This window comes from Choristoneura fumiferana, chromosome 5 (assembly GCF_025370935.1).
Source record: "Choristoneura fumiferana chromosome 5, NRCan_CFum_1, whole genome shotgun sequence".
In the NCBI taxonomy this organism is placed as follows: domain Eukaryota; kingdom Metazoa; phylum Arthropoda; class Insecta; order Lepidoptera; family Tortricidae; genus Choristoneura; species Choristoneura fumiferana.
Genome location: NC_133476.1, coordinates 555,243 through 572,315, shown reverse-complemented (window position 1 = coordinate 572,315; position 17,073 = coordinate 555,243). Strand labels below are relative to the sequence as shown.

The following is a 17,073-nucleotide window of genomic DNA, read 5'->3' as shown; positions in this document are numbered from 1 at the left end:
TTAATAACGTAAAGGGTGGTAAAAGGAATAAAAATACTTGGTACGTATACTAGCTAAAGACTATTTCCACCAAAGATGTGTGAGGATGTGTTGCGAGGAACGTGTTCTTCATGAACCAATAGGAACGCTTCATTTACCTATCCTCGCACAGCACAGCTGAAAACACTCACATTATTCACACAAATATCTGTCCCGACCAAGGATCGAACCCAGGACCTCAAGCTTCATAGTCAGGCTCTCTAATTACTTGCCTATCCGGTCTTCCAAATCCGTCGTGATCCTGAGAAAAACAGTCTTGTCAGACGTTACGGACAACAAAGTGATCCTATAAGGGTTCCATTTTTTCCTTTTGAGGTACGGAACCCTAAAAACTTGAGCGCATTAACAGGAGAGTCGAAAATGGAGAAGGCGACATTGGTTCTCAAAGGATATACAAACGACATGATGGCATTTCTACTCCTATTAGGTATTATTAATTACCTAACTTGGCAACACCAAAGCACATGTTAATAAAAGAACTGTTTCAATTTGCGAAAAAAACTCATCCATCATCATTCGATTTCGACACACAACATCGAGGGTTTCAGATCTTTACTGAGGAATTTAAAACGCACTCCGCAATCTCGATCATCACTCATATCTACGTTATTATGATGCAGGTACGCAAAGGATCGATCACACTGGTGCATAAAATACACTAACGCACCGTAAACGCAAGGACGTGCGCCTGCGTCACGTTTTTAACGCACACACCGCACGCTGTCCACAACGCTGACGAACTCACATAATTATATTTGACGCGTAACTTTCAAACCGATGCGTGAAATTCGGATTGATTTAGGCCTATAGGTATAAGCGTTTTTTGAGGCACGGTGCGGAAAGTATCTGATACACCCCGATACATGAAGCACACCCTTTCGTTTACAGTGCGTCAGCGTCTCAGCGTGTTTCGAGCAGCAGTGTGGACGATCCCTTATGATGCTTTTTGTGCGTTACCACGGCCCACGATAAGTCCAACCGGACAATGAGAGCCGCGAAATTGGCGCAAAATTGGACAAGGCATAAATTGCACGCCATTTACAACATTCGAGATACTTTCCGAACGTTTAATGAAGAGTTCCGAACCGTTTATCCCTTACAATTTAACCCGATATTAAATCTCGGAATAATAATCCTTATGACGGCAGAGTTCGTGTTTTGGACAGCGCATTATTGCGTGTAGAAATTGCCGTTCATCAATGCGGCTTATTTAAAATAATATATCTTGAGAGGTTAAATGTCACGATGTTAATTACGCGTCGGATGATACGCATGTCTCGCGTTGAAAAATATTTTACGATACTCGGTTAATTTGTCTTTGACCCTGTACGCGTCGGTGATGGGGTTTTTAAATGATTTTGACTATATAGGCTTTATAATATATTCTTGGCATTCGCCTTTGCAATGTGAGGCTTGTATGTGTGTGTTCGCGTATCAGGTGTATGTTTATAAGAGCATGTTGTGGCTTGATGCATACAAAAAAAAAACATCAGCAAGGCATGCATGGTGTTACGGTCGTTATTGGTCAAAGTTACACCCTAAGGCTACATAAATATATACTCTATAAATATGAAAGCTAGCATAACTTCCACTACTTTCCTCTTTATTGAAGGATCGAATTCGGAATAGGAGAACCGACAGAACTAAAGTCATCGACATAGCTCACCGGATAAGCAAACTGAAGTGGCAGTGGGTCGGCCATAGCGATATCCGAAGAACGCGGATCGTCAAGCGTGGCGTGGGACGCCCTCAGACTAGGTGGAGCGATGATCTTCGCAGGGTGGCTGGCAAGAACTGGATGAGAGTGGTCGAGGATTGTGTTCAGTTGTGTGCAATTGAGGAGGCCTAAGTCCAGCAGTGGACTAAGATAGGCTGATGATGATGATAATGAAATCAATGTTATTTAGGGTTTGTGACAGAGCACTCAGACAGGTTTACCATTGAAGCATGTTTTGGGGTCATCCATAAGTTACGTCACACATTTAGAGAGGGGGAGTGGTCATGCGGTTTGTGACAGGAACAAACCTCCAGAGATGTGCGAGGAATGTCTTTTTCATGAACTAAAAACCGGCCAAGAGCGTGTCGGACACGCCCGAAATAGGGTTCCGTAGCCATTACGAAGAAAATAAGTAATATTTTTCTAAGGATTTTGTATTTTGTAACGGAATATTCCAAGTTGAGGTATATTTTATACCTTAGGCTGTTATTTACTCTTAAACTACTAATAATTCTTAAGAAAACTTAACCATTGTAGTTTTCCTTGTTAGTTTGATATACTTACTACCATCCTGTATTTTTTCAAATTTTTTCTCCCATTGGTTTAGATTTTAGAGGGGGGGACGCTCTATTTTAATGAAAAATTGCTCTTTAAGGTTGAATATTTTGCAAACAAATCACTGAATCGAAACATCGTTTTAGCAAACCCCTAATGGTTTTAAAAGACTTATCCAACGATACCCTACACTACAAGGTTGGATGAGAAAAAAAAAACACCCCCACTTTACGTCTATGGGAGGTACTCTAAAAAAATGGTTTTTAAATTTTTTATTGTACCATTTTGTCGGCATAGTTTACATATATATCCGTGCAAAATTACAGCTTTCTAGCATTGATTGATAGTCCCTGAGCAAAGCTGCGGACGGACAGACAGACAGACAGAGACATGGCGAAACTATAAGGGTTCCGTTTTTGCCATTTTGGCTCCGGAACCCTAATAAAATTCGTGTGCCTTTTATGAATGGCCTTCAGTTTTTAACCTTGTCCCAGGCATCCCTGGACCGGCCCGGCAACATACCCGTGGTGATCGCGTACCCGAGCACCCTGTACCAGACGCAGCGCCAGCCGCCTCTTGAGCTGGCACTGCCGCTGGGCACGGTGGTCAACGCCGTGTTCAAGAGCCAGCAGTGGCTGTACGCGCAAACCCCGCACGGAGACGAGGGTTACGTCTTGTACAGCGCTTGCTTGCCGCTCGGGATATTGCCTAACAGGTTGGTTGACAGAATCTTAGTCTGATCAGGGTTGTTTTAAGCGCAAGCCACACAAAAGAGACGTGGCACGAGGCGGACACTGGACGAGGGCGTCTCCGCCTTGTGAGCCCACGTCTCTTCTGTCTGCTTTGGATCGCGATGTTTCTTTCTATACATAAAGGGTCCGTTTCAACCAGATATTTGCGAGAATGTCTTGCGAAGAATGTGTTTTTCATTTACCTTGCCTCGCCCCGCTCAACTGTTTCCACCAGAGATGTGCTGTGCGAGGATAGGTAAATGAAGCGTTTCTATTGGTTGATGAAATACACATCTCGCACATTATTGGTGAAAGAATACGCAGCCTAACTAATTCAAGGGGCGCCGCAATTACGACGCGCCCCCGTCTCTTGTGTGGCCTGCGCCTTAGGCATCTAGGCGCCCCAGGCGAGTCATGCCTTGAGCGCCCATTAAGGGCAACACACACAGAAAGCGTGCGCGGGTCGGGTCGTGTCCGCCGCGTGAGCCGCGCGGTTCGTTGTATTCACACAGAGAGCGGGTCGGACCCGCAGCGGCTATCAATGTTGCCAGTTTAGTGACTTACCCCCTTATTCATAAACGACAATCAAACCTATTTTAGTTAAAATGCCGCTAAAATTCGTTTGTCCTTATCTGTCACTTCGACATTTGTATTTGTTAGAAAGGGACAAAGCATTTGTTAGTTAACATAGGCTTGTTAAGTTTTATGAATAAGGGGGTTAGTCCCTAGAAGTGACGAAATCTTAGCGACCGCAAAAAAGTTTTAACGACAAAAATGTTTATCTAGCGTACAAATTAAAACAGTTCTAGAACCAATAATAGATACGACATTTTTGTGAACTCGACACAGAATTATACAGTGCCGCGAGATATATGTGGAAAACGACAAACGCGCTTGCGGACCAAGGTCAAACTTTATTTACTTACTTAATGAAATCCAATTTATGTAATGATGGGCGATGGAGGAAATTTTTAAAAGTGGCTGATTTTTTTTTTATCGACAGGAATAAGCTTATACTAGTCAATGGAAAAAAATATCAGATTTTTCTGTAGTACCAATTAATTAAAAAAATAAAATACTTAGATTTTATTCTCGCCAAAATGAACTAGCTATTGCGCATGAATACGGTTTTTAGGGTTCCGTAGCCAAAATGGCAAAAACATTTCTGTCTGTCTGTCTGTCTGTCCGTCCGTCCGTATGTCACAGGCATTTTACTCGAAAACTACAAGATGTATATCAATGAAATTTGGAGTACAGATGTCTTGTCAAAGCTGCTATTTAGTTTCGTAGTTAATTACAAAAATAAATATTTACAGGTAGGGGGAGCACTCCATACACGTAAAAGAAATTAAAAAAAAAAGTTAACTCGCATCGATGTGTGGCACATAGTTCGACAGATCTTTTGAAAAGATAGTAAGGTTAAAGAGAGAGGCTCTAGAGAATTCCTGCTAATCAGCTTCATTATGTGGGTTGTGGAGTGGTTTGCCCCTCTTCCCCCTTTGCCCGCCTCACCACGCGGCTACAAACAAAACTCAATAAAATTATCAACTTTGCAGGACATCTCCTCAAAAGAAGCAGCCATGCTGGGAGAGCAGCACAGACTTATACCCCCGTCCCTGCGGCAACCTCACTGACAACGAAAAGGAGCAACTCCGGACCCGAACCCGCTCCGAATCCCGCTACAAACCCAGAAGCAAACGATGCGCCGAGAAAGACTTCGACACGTTATATTTAAAAACGAAATCAGTAAACAACATAGACAGGCTGCACGAAAAAGAGCGGCATAAAGTGAAAAGACGGACTCTTCTAGTTGTGAACAGTGACTACACAGGTGCGGGCAAAACGTTGACGGTGCGGGAAGGGGATGTCGTTAGTCTGGTGGGAGGGGGAGAGACTGATGTGGACGCGGACTGGTTCTATGTGAGGAAGAGGGATGGCAATCAGGGGTTCATACCAGCAGCTATAGCTGGCCACGGCTATATTTAAGTAATAGGAAATGTGAGTAGATATGGAACTAATTACAGTGTTCCGCATCTCTTTGTCTGCAGTGCGAACAACTACAAATAGGCAAATAGCATGAAGTAAACAGACAGACAAGCCCTAAAAAATTACCATAGTTCTAACTATAGTAACTCACTGTAATGTCAATCAAATTGTTTCCTATGTTTCAACATTTGTGTCACTAATTTTTACGTTGCAATATGGCAAAAGTGCATGAATATTCAGCCTGCACTAAATGGTCATAGTAGGTAGTAAGGATGTAGCTTTTTTTACAATTGTTTTTGTTTTCAAAACAATCAATGCTCGAACTTATTCGTATTTAGTTAATCTACCTGCTAACATTGCATTTACTATGTTATTGTTAATAAAAGATATTTGACGTGTTTTACAAATTTATTTTGATTCAGCATCCCTTATTTACAGTAATCTTATTTTTGAACACCAGACTCACAAAGTCTAACAAGATAATTACTGCTCTATCTTTTTACTTAAGCTTAACTGAATTCTTAACCTCTTCACCGCACAAAACAAACGAAGTGACGTGCTGTGTACGCTACAGAAAAATCAGCGACAAATCAATTAGATTTTTAATTCCATTGTAGAAGGATTAATTTCGAGTTGGATGTTGGTCATGTATAGACGACCGTGGCGTGTGAGACATTCCATTGGCTGTCACTAGATGACTGGGGCGGTGAAGAAGTTAAGTACACACATAAACTAGAGAGCCACTTGTGCTTCTGTGACATTAGGACATTACTATCTCATTGAAACGCATTTTGACTCAAACAAAACCCGAAGCCAAACATGCATTATTTTATTCACTTTTCATACAACAGTTACTTTGTATCAACATTTAGGTGTCAACTTATTTTACGTCAAAATAAAAAGAAACAGAACTTTATCATTATCATGAAAGGCAGTATAGATTACAGCTCAATACTCGTTTGGCCCCAGCTAGGCGTATAATTTATAATTGTCTATTAGCAATCAATTAATTCTTAATGGTGCTGCTGGCATGTTTGATCGCATAGTCACGTCAACTGTTTCATCAGACGCACCCACCATGCGTACACGGCGCGAAAGTAGAATCCAAAATCATATTAATTTCTTATTTACATTTGTCACAAATGAGCGAGAGGGAAATATGATCCTAGGTTCTACTTCCGTACCGGCTACTGTGCGAGCGAAGGCTTATTAGAAGTCTGCTGGCCTTGGAGCAGTAATTCATAAAACAACATCAAAACTTACCGAAAATGCAGCACCTGATCTCTATAATTAAACGTAGTACACAGATCGATCTCGGAGCTTGAGCCAGCTATGGCCAACACCTTGGGGTTCGTCTTCATAGCTGCTGAGTACACCGTAGTAGCCGACACCGGCAGTTCCACTCTGACTTCGCCGGAGTAGCTGAGCTGATAGAGATGCTTGGATGCCCCGCCGGCCACTATGCAGTCGTCGTGGAAGAACGCTACGTGGACTCCGTGGTCGGCGATGTCGAATGCTGTGACGGGGTCCAGGGAGCGAAGGTGCCACAGGGATAGGCGGGGACCGCCCCCGCACACCTAGAACATGGCGACATTTAAGTAAATCTAAAACAATATATATTGTGCTAGCTGTTAGAGATGGGCCGAACATGGGTTTCACCGAATACGAATATTCGGCCGAATGTTCGGTAAAACTTTTAACGAACCGAATATTCGGCATAATTGATTCATAAGTAGAAACTAGAAATATGATTGATTTTAACTTTTTAAATGTTGTAATTTAATCAATTTACTTTATTTAACCTAGTGCCATCCACGAAGACGCGTGATTTTGTCAAAATTAGACATTAATGACATTGCAATAAGAACCACGGCACGCGTCATCGTGAATGACTCTACCTAACTCTTGATTAAAACAAAAAACTTCCTTAATTTCTCACAATAAAGACCTGATCGATTATATTAACATATTATTTTGTTATAAAGATCTTATTTATATTTTGGTTTTTATTCATAACCATCTTTTTTATCTGCTGTTATTGGAAATAAACCTACAGTGTCAACAAAAACATAATACCTCACTGTACCTCATAAAAATAACACATTTAACACTCAACTCATACATGGCTCAATACAGTAAAAATTTTGAGTACCACTTTGCCGAACATTCGGTGATTTAGCGGAATATTCGGCCGAATACGACTATCGACCCATCCCTACTAGCTGTTGCCTGTGACTTCTTCCGCAAATAATTTGTTTGTCACTATTCTTTAGGAACTATGCGACTATCCAGGATAAAACTATCCTATGCCTTCCATGGGACTGTCGAACCCGGGTCTATCTCCACATGCCTGATTAAGTGACAAAAATCCATACATCTTCACAAACCAGAATAACCAGATAGCCAAGTGGTTAGAGAATCTGACTATAAAGCCTGAGGTCCCAGGTTAGATTCCCAGCTGTGGCAGATATTTGTATGAATAATATAAATGTTTGTTCTCAGGTCATGGATGTTTAATATGTATTTAAGTATGTATTTATCTTTAAAAGTATGTTTATCCATTGCCTAGTATCCATAGTACAAGCTTTGCTTAATTTGGGACTAGGTCAATTGGTTTCAAGTGTCCCATGATATTTATTTATTATTATTTATTTACTTTTTCATCCACAAGTATTATAAATGCGAAATAACTTTGTCTATCTGTCTGTTACCTCTTCTTAGCAAAACAACACTCACAATCCAATCGTCTCCCAATGTGGCAGCTCCCACCCACTTGCCAATATCAGGCCGACTGACTTTACTGTTAGCATGGGGCTCCAGCCGGCTGTGGGACTTGCCCGTCCTCTCATCCCACAGCAGGACAAGTCCATCTTCACCAGCTGATATCAGCTGTTGAGACCTGTAAATAACATTAAATTACAATGTGCAGAAGTCCCTCAAACTGCCAGGTATCAATAAATAATAAATAAATATATCTAACATATGAAATTCTTTGGTCAAAAATGTTTGTGACCAAACTCCTTCACAACCCCCAGACTGATTTTTATGATTTTTTTTGTATATATTCTGTAAGTGTGAGAATAGGATGTAAACTTTTTTTCATACTTCTAAGCAGATGGAGTCACGGGCAACAGCTAGTAAATAAATAAATAAATTAAGATTTTAAGACATGCTTTACTGCTTGAGCTTGACCTCTTTTGCTGACAGTAATTTTTACTGAATATAATCATAGCATAACAAGTTTACAGTATACATATCATGTACAAAGGCTAACTTATCCCTTTGCAGAATGTCCGTCAGACGGCCATAATGTATAAACATATTTTCAAGGTGTCAAATAGGCATGCACCATTTTTCTTCTTTTTTTTTCTCTTTATTTGGCTGCAGCTGAAAATCAGCACTGTGGTTCCGTACCTCAGCATTGCTGAGCTGCCAGCTCTTTCGGCTAGCTTTAAGTTAACCTTAATTAAACATTAAGTTATATGTACCTGATGTATGCTACCTACAAGTTTGCCGAATAATTTTTTTCTTTCTTTCTTTCTTTTCAGCCTAATCACTGACATGTAACATCATAATTAAGAAAATTTCATCTTTTTATTTTTATTCGACTGGATGGCAAACAAGCAAGTGGGTCTCCTGATGGTAAGAGATCACCACCGCCCATAAACATCTGCAACACCAGGGGTTACAAGCATAGTGGTTGCAAATGTGTTAATACGGAATCTAAGTAATTTTCTAATTTAAAATGTTAACTTGTGTATATGGACTTAAATGCAAGAAGGTCCTTTTACATTTTTTTTCATATGGGTGTAGACCATAAAGTTGCACAGCGTTAAAGCTGCATTAGCATGTAGTTTTAATTTCCATTTACTTTTTCTATTGTGACACGAAAATTAATCATATGTTTGTATTTTTTTAAATCAGCATAATTAGTGCTTATTAAAACAGATCAGACAAGAATTCATTACTTTTTTCAGTTCCCGCATACAAGGGGTTAACAGTACCTAAAGGCAAAAGGGCTGCAAGTAGAGTTGTAAAGAAAGCACTGTAAATAATGTAGTACTTACTTGCCATGAATACTGTGTATATAATCACTATGTCCTTCGTAGGTGGTAACCAACCTCCCATCTTCCAAGTTGAATGCATAAATATTATTGTCTCCACACCCCGCAAACAGCTTAATTTCATCTTCAGACAACCACAGACTATTAACATCAGACTGTTCCATAGACGATTTTACAGGTATTGTAATTGTCCACGCGGGTTTTGACCATTTTCCAGAAGTAACAGCCTTCCAGTCCCAACCGGTGATTTCATTGATTGTACCAATGATGAGAAAGCTGTCTGTGGTAATCAAACTGCATATCTGTTTGCCGGATTCGATTTTATGGATTTGCTTTGGCTTGTTATAATCTGATGTGAGCAGCTCTATAACGGGATTCAAGATTCGGTCTAGGCTAAAATTATAAATATCATGGATAAAAGATAATATCTATATACACAGTTACCAGTTTAAGATTCACACAGTACGCTTTGTAGGTGGATCTAACGAATAATCACTAAAATACTCACTCAAATACAGCTAGTTGTCCGTAAATATTGCCGGCCACTAAATATTTACCACAGGGTGAAAACGTTTGGCACAATATAGTATTGTATAGGATTTTGTCAAGCATCTTTGCAGTTTTACTTGGGACAAGCGTGCTACTTTGAAGAAATATTGGTTGTTGCTTGAACAATACATAAATCAATTTTGCATCAAAACCAAAACAAACAACTTAACAAAGCTCCAGCACGCACAGGCAGTCTTCTAAGACAGGGGAGGGAGACAGGCAGCGAGGCAGCCGGCAGCCTCCGCTTTTTATTTCAAATGTCAGTTTATTTATGTCAGTGTCAGCCAGCCCGCCTGTCAAATGGCATGAGTTTCTGAACGTTTTATCATAGACAAAGTTTTTTTTCCAAGTGATAGATAGTATTGCCAGACATGTAAACATGGCCAGACATTAGGTATTATTAATTTATCATTAGCAAAACAAAGAATATGAATGGGTCCGTTAAATCAAGTGGAATTTTATTAGCTTATAGTTATATTTTTAGAAGGACAATTGTTAAACGATATTATACCGTAGAACTCACGTCTTAAATAGAGCTTAGCTCGATATATTTCTGGCTAATTCGTAGCCCTTCCTCTAGTAGCAACATGACTCGGCGACTGCTATCATATCAATCAATATGAAATCATTTTATATGAATTTGTATGATGGTAGTTTCATGTTCAAAAATGCAATTGTACTGTACGTACGTTTTTGTTTAATTTATATCAAATGAGTAGTTTTAAAGTTACGACACTATTAAATTACTGCGTCATCATTTGCTGTCGCATTATTAGAACTTTTCATAGTTTGACCTGTATTTTTTTTTCATTAAATAATTTTGGATTTATTTAAAACCTGATCTGGCAATAATACTACTAAACCACAGACAAAGCTGTTCAAAATAAAATATAAAAAAAAAAACATTTTGGCAAGATGGACGTGTAGAAGCACTAAACGTGCTAAATAATAAAATATTTCATAAAAGCTGATAATTTGTACAGGTAAGCACTAATTTAATTCTAATTTCATCAGGTGTTGTCAAAGTCAATAATGGAGAGAAAATTATGATTGCCGGCGTTTTTTGTATACGTAATAAACTACGCTTCGGTGTTTGCTTGTCATATTGTTGCTATTAAATTTCATATTTATAATTGGTTTTCAGGAGTACAAATCAGCAATATGTACAACGGTATCGGTTTGACGACACCCAGAGGGTCAGGGACTAATGGATACGTGCAAAGGAACTGGGCTGGAGTGCGAAAAACTAAAGATTCTGTGAACTATCGCACGGAAGAAGAGATAGCCAAATTGGATTCTGCGTCCAACAAGCAACCTAACCGTGAGATTCTGGACCATGAGAGGAAGCGGAAGATCGAAGTGAAGTGTGCTGAGCTCGAAGACAGTTTGGAGGAGCAAGGGTAAGTCAAAACTACCTTAATTTTTCAACATTTTACTTGTAATTTTTAAAGTTTCGTAATGTTATCCAATACGTTGTGAAATAGCTTGTCGCTGACTTCGTCAAGAGTATTATAATTTTTAACCAACAACAATATCAAATTAGACACTGAAGTATTATGCAGCGTTCTGCAGAATAAACCGCAACCCTGTCATCGTAACTGACATTGGCCACCATTAAGGGGAATAATAATAATAATATTATGCAAATTAAATTCCTTTGCCTTATTACATGTAAAAAACTTTAATGAAGTGTATCACCAGCTGTTGAAACAATATTTATAAACATGTCCCAATTACTTTATTTAAATATGCATTCTTCTTAATATTAATATTTAGTTCTAAAGTTTATACTCAAACTGTCTGATTGTAAACATACCACCACTAAAGATGGAACCAAGAAAAATTATATATGGTCAAAAAGACACAAACCGTGGGACATCCTACTTCTTAGTGCAAATAAAAGAAATGTCAATATGAACACAAAAAATTACAGAATAAACTTACAGGCTTTGTATAGACAGACGCATATTTATTGAGCAAGTGACTTACATGTACATGTTTTAAATGAGTTTCAGTCACTTCTAGCTTTTTGGGAATCTACAGCACAAGAAAAGGTCCATGTCTGTGTGTAGAACATTCTTATCCAGTGGTCATTTTTGTCTAGCATGTTCATTATCACAATCACATTTAGCTTTCTCTTATGTCAAACAATTGGATAAAGCCGGAAAGAAATTGTGAACACCAACATATTGGGCAATACTGCATGCTCTGTTCTCTCCCTTATTTGGTTTTTTAGTTGTAAAATAATTATTTTAGTACTTAAATTTAAATTACCCCATAATAGTAATTAGCGTTTTATTTCAAACTATGACGTCAACTTTTCTATGATATTTCTGATATTTCAAATCATCTTGGCATAAACTTTTTCCACTAGGTCCTTTCACATGCAACCTTTCCGCAACAGTGTACACTGTACAGTACAGTCATGATCATCAGTACTGAAGTAGAATCGGTTCAGCCGTTTTTGCAATGTTGAACTTGGAAATGAAAATGTGGTAGGTCTTTTTCTAAAGTGGAAAGGTTATTAGCCGTTTTTTTAATGGTGCATAATTTCTTAGCCTTTCTAATGCAATTTGGAATGTAGGAAACTTGGTGCACTAGGTAGCATACTCGGCTAGTATACCCAAGAGATACTAAGACTTAATTTGTGTATGTTTAAAAAATGTTAGCCTTCACATATGTATGCGTTGGCTAGGCAGATATTGAAAAATTTGTTTTAAAAACTGAACACAGCTTCAGGCCGCTTGTAAATGTGCGTTGTTTTCACCAGCCAACAGACCATTTTTTTTTCTGAACTCATGGTGTTGTATAGCTTACAATGAATGTGTGGTGACTTAGCCATACAACACCGCAAGTCCGGCTAAAAAAACGGTCCGTTGTCCGGTGAAACAATGGTCCTCTACAATGGGCCTACATGTGCAATAGAATGTATGAATTCAGCAACAGAATTATGCACCTATGACAATGTAGTAAAATTTCTTTTAGTGAACTACAACCCTGTCCTTGCTCCTCTGCTACCACACATGCGAAATAGCTGTCTGTTTGTTTTTGTGCAGAAAGCCCTCCATTCCATTTATTAATAAATAAATTAATAATTCCACATCCTCATGTCATGCTCGAATCAAGTACCAAAATTTTGTTGTCTCTATTTCATTATGCAACAGTAGTTAAACTTTAAACAAAACATATTTGTATGGTAGGCCTCAGTAGGCTAACATGGCCACCGTGTCAAATCACTGAGTTAGTAAATAATCACTATATAATTGAAGCTAGCTAATCATTTAACAGTTTTTCATTATTTTTTAATTATATCTTGATAGCAATTTCCCGCTTTCTGTGTTCTTCTTGATTATTTATGGGGCTGCTTGATTATGATTGCGAATTGACCACAACTGTTAATGATAACGTATGTTAGCTGGTATTGTAAAGGTATTTTGTATAAAAAGAAATGTTAAATCAAATTATTTTTGTGTTCAGGACTAGAAAGGCTAGAACTAGCTACAAACCTACTGATTCTGTCCTGTTCTACCTACAGTAGTCAGTTAAATTTTTTGCTATTTTTTTTTTCTTCAAATCTGCAATCAGCTATGCTACAGCCATAATCAGATAATGTATGAGTTCAATTGATTTTTAGTGGGGTACTCCATCAAGCACACTCCTCTTTCTTGTAGAGGACTTCATTCTCTCTCATCTAGCTTGAGTATTTGCCAGAGTTTTAGCCTTGTCACTTCATCTGTGCCGACTGTGCCGCTCAACAGGTCCCTGGCAAGCTCGTTTATGTGTTTATAGTCTCTCTTTGTATCTCATGCAGTAAGTGACGACTTCTTCTTTCATGGTTGGTGTGTTTAAGTATTCGTGTATCTCCGAGTTTCGCGAGAACCGTGGTGCTTTACTTATTGTTCTTAGGACATTATTTTGGAACCTTTGCAGTATTTCAAGGTTTGAGTTGCTGGCGCTTTCCCAGAGTTGTATACCATAGGTCCATTGTTTTGCTATAACATTTATTTATACTTGATAAAATTCAGCACAATTCGGTAGTTCCTGGGTAACAAAAACAATTGTATTTAGTCCATAAAATATTGGACACATATTTTTTCTTTTATCAATCATGGAAAAAATTACAAGGATGAAGCGCATCAAAGTTCGGGAGGGGGGCGTGTAATGTTACGCCGGGCGAAACTTTAGCAGGGCGTGACGTCACGCAAAACTTTAAAGGTGCGGCCGCATACAGTCTCTCGTCGCTCGTTCGCAGCGATAAGTCTGGTCACGTGACCCCATTTTGAATTTCCCGCGACTCAAAAAAAGTAGCGTCAAGTCGCCGCGACGAGCAGCAGGCTCAGGCCTGAAATATCTGTTTTCCTAAAATGTATTTTTCGCAAAATATCTGCTTTTCATTTCAGAATGTCAACACGTCTTTTGCATAATGTCAGCTACTTAAAATTGCATGTCTTCAAGCATGACAGTTTTTGTATAATGTTCGCTTTTCAGAAAGTGCTTATTCTCGAAATGTCTGCAACCTCAAAATATCCGCCTTATAACGTTGGCATTCCAGAAAAGTCTTATTCCCAAAATGTCTCCAATCATGGGCTTCAAATTTCATTTAAATCGGTTCAGCGGTTTAGCCGTGAAAGAGTAACAGACAGACAGACAGGCTGAGTTACTTTCGCATTTATTAGCATTGATTTTAGTAAAAAACGATACTACGAAAATCCCTTCGTTCGGGTACGAAACGGGTTGAGAACGAAAAATATTTTGTTCTAAAGCAGTAATTTTATATTAGGTATAGATATTTATGTAATCATGCAAGCAATTAAACCTTTTACATTTAGAACATTGATTTGAAAATAAAGCAGATATTATGGGAAAACAAACATAACAAGACTTGCCTATTTAAAAAAGTGAACATAACGCTAAAGCAGAAATTATGGTAATGCTAATATTATAGGAATGTAAACATTATAAATATACAACTTCCTGAGATTGTACACATTTTAAATAGCAGACATTTTGAGAAAGCTGACAAAATAGAAGTGCTAACATTGTGAAAACGCAGACGTTTTGAGATTTGTACATTTTAGGAAAACAGACATTTCAGGCCTAAGCTGAGCAGCAGCGTCAAGATTGCTGCTTGCCGGAATGATCTTGGTCTTGGAATGATGCTGATTTCTTAATTTCATTTAGTAGCAGTCGTGGCAGTGGTACATATAAAACAAATTGGCGTGAATGAAAAAAAAATAGTGTTTTTGCCGAAATTGAAGAGGTTTTTTTCTTTCAGTATATGTCACGTGACCAGATTTGACGCTGGAAACAAGCGTCAAGCGATAAGCATGTGGCCGGGCCTTAACTGGCTGTATCTCGTCATTTTTCGTTTAACACGTTGGCTGCCCACAATACAACTAAGTTTTGCTCCCACTCCCCATAACAATGATACCACCGGGATGCTCTCAGCATCACCCTATTACTGACACATTAACATAACACCTAAAACTGTTCAGGGGATCCCATGCCCCAATGACCTTCGATCTGAATTCCTTAGTTTTCTAATGTTTTTTGTAGCTTATTATATTAACAACAACGGCTTTAAGCAATATAGTATCCCATATTTACTTCAAAATTCATTGTCTTCAAGATATTTGGCATCAAAGTTGAACAATTTTAGGCCAAAAAACTGGTTTTCTGGCCATAACTTTTGTGTTAATTAGTTTTAAATGAAAATCCTCGACCAGTTTTTAGAGACGTCAAAGACGAACCGAAATATGTAGATTTCGTATATGTTAGATCTTTCACGTCAATAGAGATACGAAATAAGTGTTTTTTAAGACAATGTTTAAAAAAATCATACAAAAATAAGTATTCATTTTTTTCCAAATCTGGTAGACAAAAATGGAGATAAAAGATTGGAGAACCGATAGCCGTTTGACTTATAATTCTATCTGTAGTGCAAAAGTAGGAGATACGATTCAAAACTTGTCAAAAATCGATGAAAACCTTGGGTAGCCCCTTAATTGATAAATACTTAATTGGAAATCTTACTAATATTATAAACGCGAATGTATGGATGGATGTTTGTTACTCCTTCACGCAAAAACTACTGAACGGATTGGCATGAAAATTGGCATGAAATTTGGCATACAGGTAATATATGCCCTGCCTGGATTAAGATATAGGCTACTTTTTATCCCAAAATAATGTATGGTTCCTGTGGGATCAAAAAAGGTTTAAGCTACATACCAATTCTGCGCGAGCGAAGCAGCGGTCAAAAGCTATTATATATTATATTTTTAATAATACATATTTTTAGATCTCACTGGTGATGTTCATGGCAGCCAACGTGTTTGATAAAGGATTAAATACTGGTCCAATATTTTCTGATATGAGATTTAAACAATTGGTCCCTGGATAGTTTTGGATGGAACACGTTCATTTCTACCGTGTATGTTTAATCCCATTTCCGTGGTGTTGTCACCAAACCCCGATAACGTCCAGTTTAACCCCTATTAGGCTGCGACCCACATTAGTAAGCCTAGCAGAGAAGCGGCGCGGCTCGCTGTGAGATGTTTTACACTCTTGTAAGGGTTCCCCAGTAAATTCAATAAAGGTATTGTTGCTTCTGCAATGTATGTCCTAGGTAAACTTCAATTACAGAGACCAATGAGTTAGGGAAAACTGACTCGCGCATCGAGGGTTCCGTATATTTGTAGGCACTAAGCAAAATGTGCACGCATATTATGGAATTATCTTACATTGGAAAATGGAAATGACATAGACACGTAAAAAACCATTAAAAGCAGATTTCCAAATTTCCAAAAATGACATCTTGGATTTCGTTGATGTTGTAAGTATCCTATATGTTATTCCAATCGTCCAGCTATCTACAAACCAAATTTTATTTGTCTAGCCGTTTTAACGTGAAGGGGTAATAAACAAAAATTTCAGTGATAGTAAACAGAAATTACGTCGTGATTAACTTTTCTGTATTTTTTTCAATATTTTGGGCATCGTAGTTCTGAAATTCTATTTTTCTAAAAATTATGAATAAAATATTTTAGAGTTTTTCGCTCGTCCTCTTACATTTGATATACACAATAGTTTACAAAACTGTTTTTATTTTTATTTTCTAATTTACCCTCCAAAAGTAAACGTTTATGTTTAGAATTAATTTATTTACGGTACACGATCGTCTATGGGTTACCGACTTACTCTATATCTAGCTAGCTATAGCTTAGTTGACATTGTTTTTTTTTTCTTGAAAGATGCGTATTGTATTGTGCAAGTAAGCCACGTCAGTCCAAGACTATCCGGCACGTTATCTCATCTTTCAAATGCAGCGAATCGATTCGATGCCCAATAAAAAAACTACAAACCATACGCATAGTCATAAAATGTCTTCCACTGGCACTGGTCCAGATTCAATAGGACATGATATTGGAGA

General features: G+C 38.2%; 3 protein-coding genes across 3 annotated transcripts in view; 2 read left to right on the top strand and 1 right to left on the bottom strand.

Moving 5' to 3' along the window:
- LOC141427886 (uncharacterized) overlaps nt 1-5,911 on the top strand; it is a 33,710-nt gene extending 27,799 nt beyond the window's left edge. Inside the window, exons 4-5 of the mRNA XM_074087481.1 lie at nt 2,806-3,026; nt 4,599-5,911. Of these exons, the coding sequence (XP_073943582.1) occupies nt 2,806-3,026; nt 4,599-5,028 (651 nt within the window). The 3' untranslated portion in view covers nt 5,029-5,911. The remainder of the gene's footprint in view (nt 1-2,805; nt 3,027-4,598) is intronic.
- Nucleotides 5,912-6,154: 243 nt separating this feature from the next.
- Nucleotides 6,155-9,881, bottom strand: thoc6 (THO complex subunit 6). The gene is made up of 4 exons (XM_074087483.1): nt 9,601-9,881; nt 9,096-9,485; nt 7,765-7,927; nt 6,155-6,605 (listed from the first exon to the last, which is right to left on the bottom strand). Exons 1-4 carry the CDS (start codon nt 9,702-9,704, stop codon nt 6,288-6,290), a joined length of 975 nt encoding a protein of 324 aa, XP_073943584.1. The 5' UTR covers nt 9,705-9,881; the 3' UTR covers nt 6,155-6,287.
- A 636-nt stretch (nt 9,882-10,517) lies between these two features.
- The window catches only part of Srrm234 (Serine-arginine repetitive matrix 2/3/4), a 35,239-nt gene continuing 28,683 nt past the window's right edge, over nt 10,518-17,073 (top strand). Inside the window, 2 exon segments of the mRNA XM_074087287.1 lie at nt 10,518-10,624; nt 10,786-11,041. Of these exon segments, the coding sequence (XP_073943388.1) occupies nt 10,803-11,041 (239 nt within the window). The 5' untranslated portion in view covers nt 10,518-10,624; nt 10,786-10,802.

Excerpts from the sequence above, each read along its gene's own strand:
- thoc6 (XM_074087483.1), bottom strand. The coding sequence starts at position 9,704 with ATGCTTGACAAAATCCTATACAATACTATATTGTGCCAAACGTTTTCA. Across the intron at positions 9,486-9,600 it reads GGACAACTAGCTGTATTTGA|CCTAGACCGAATCTTGAATC; the intron begins GTGAGTATTTTA and ends TTATAATTTTAG. Across the intron at positions 6,606-7,764 it reads CATTGGGAGACGATTGGATT|GTGTGCGGGGGCGGTCCCCG; the intron begins GTGAGTGTTGTT and ends GCCATGTTCTAG.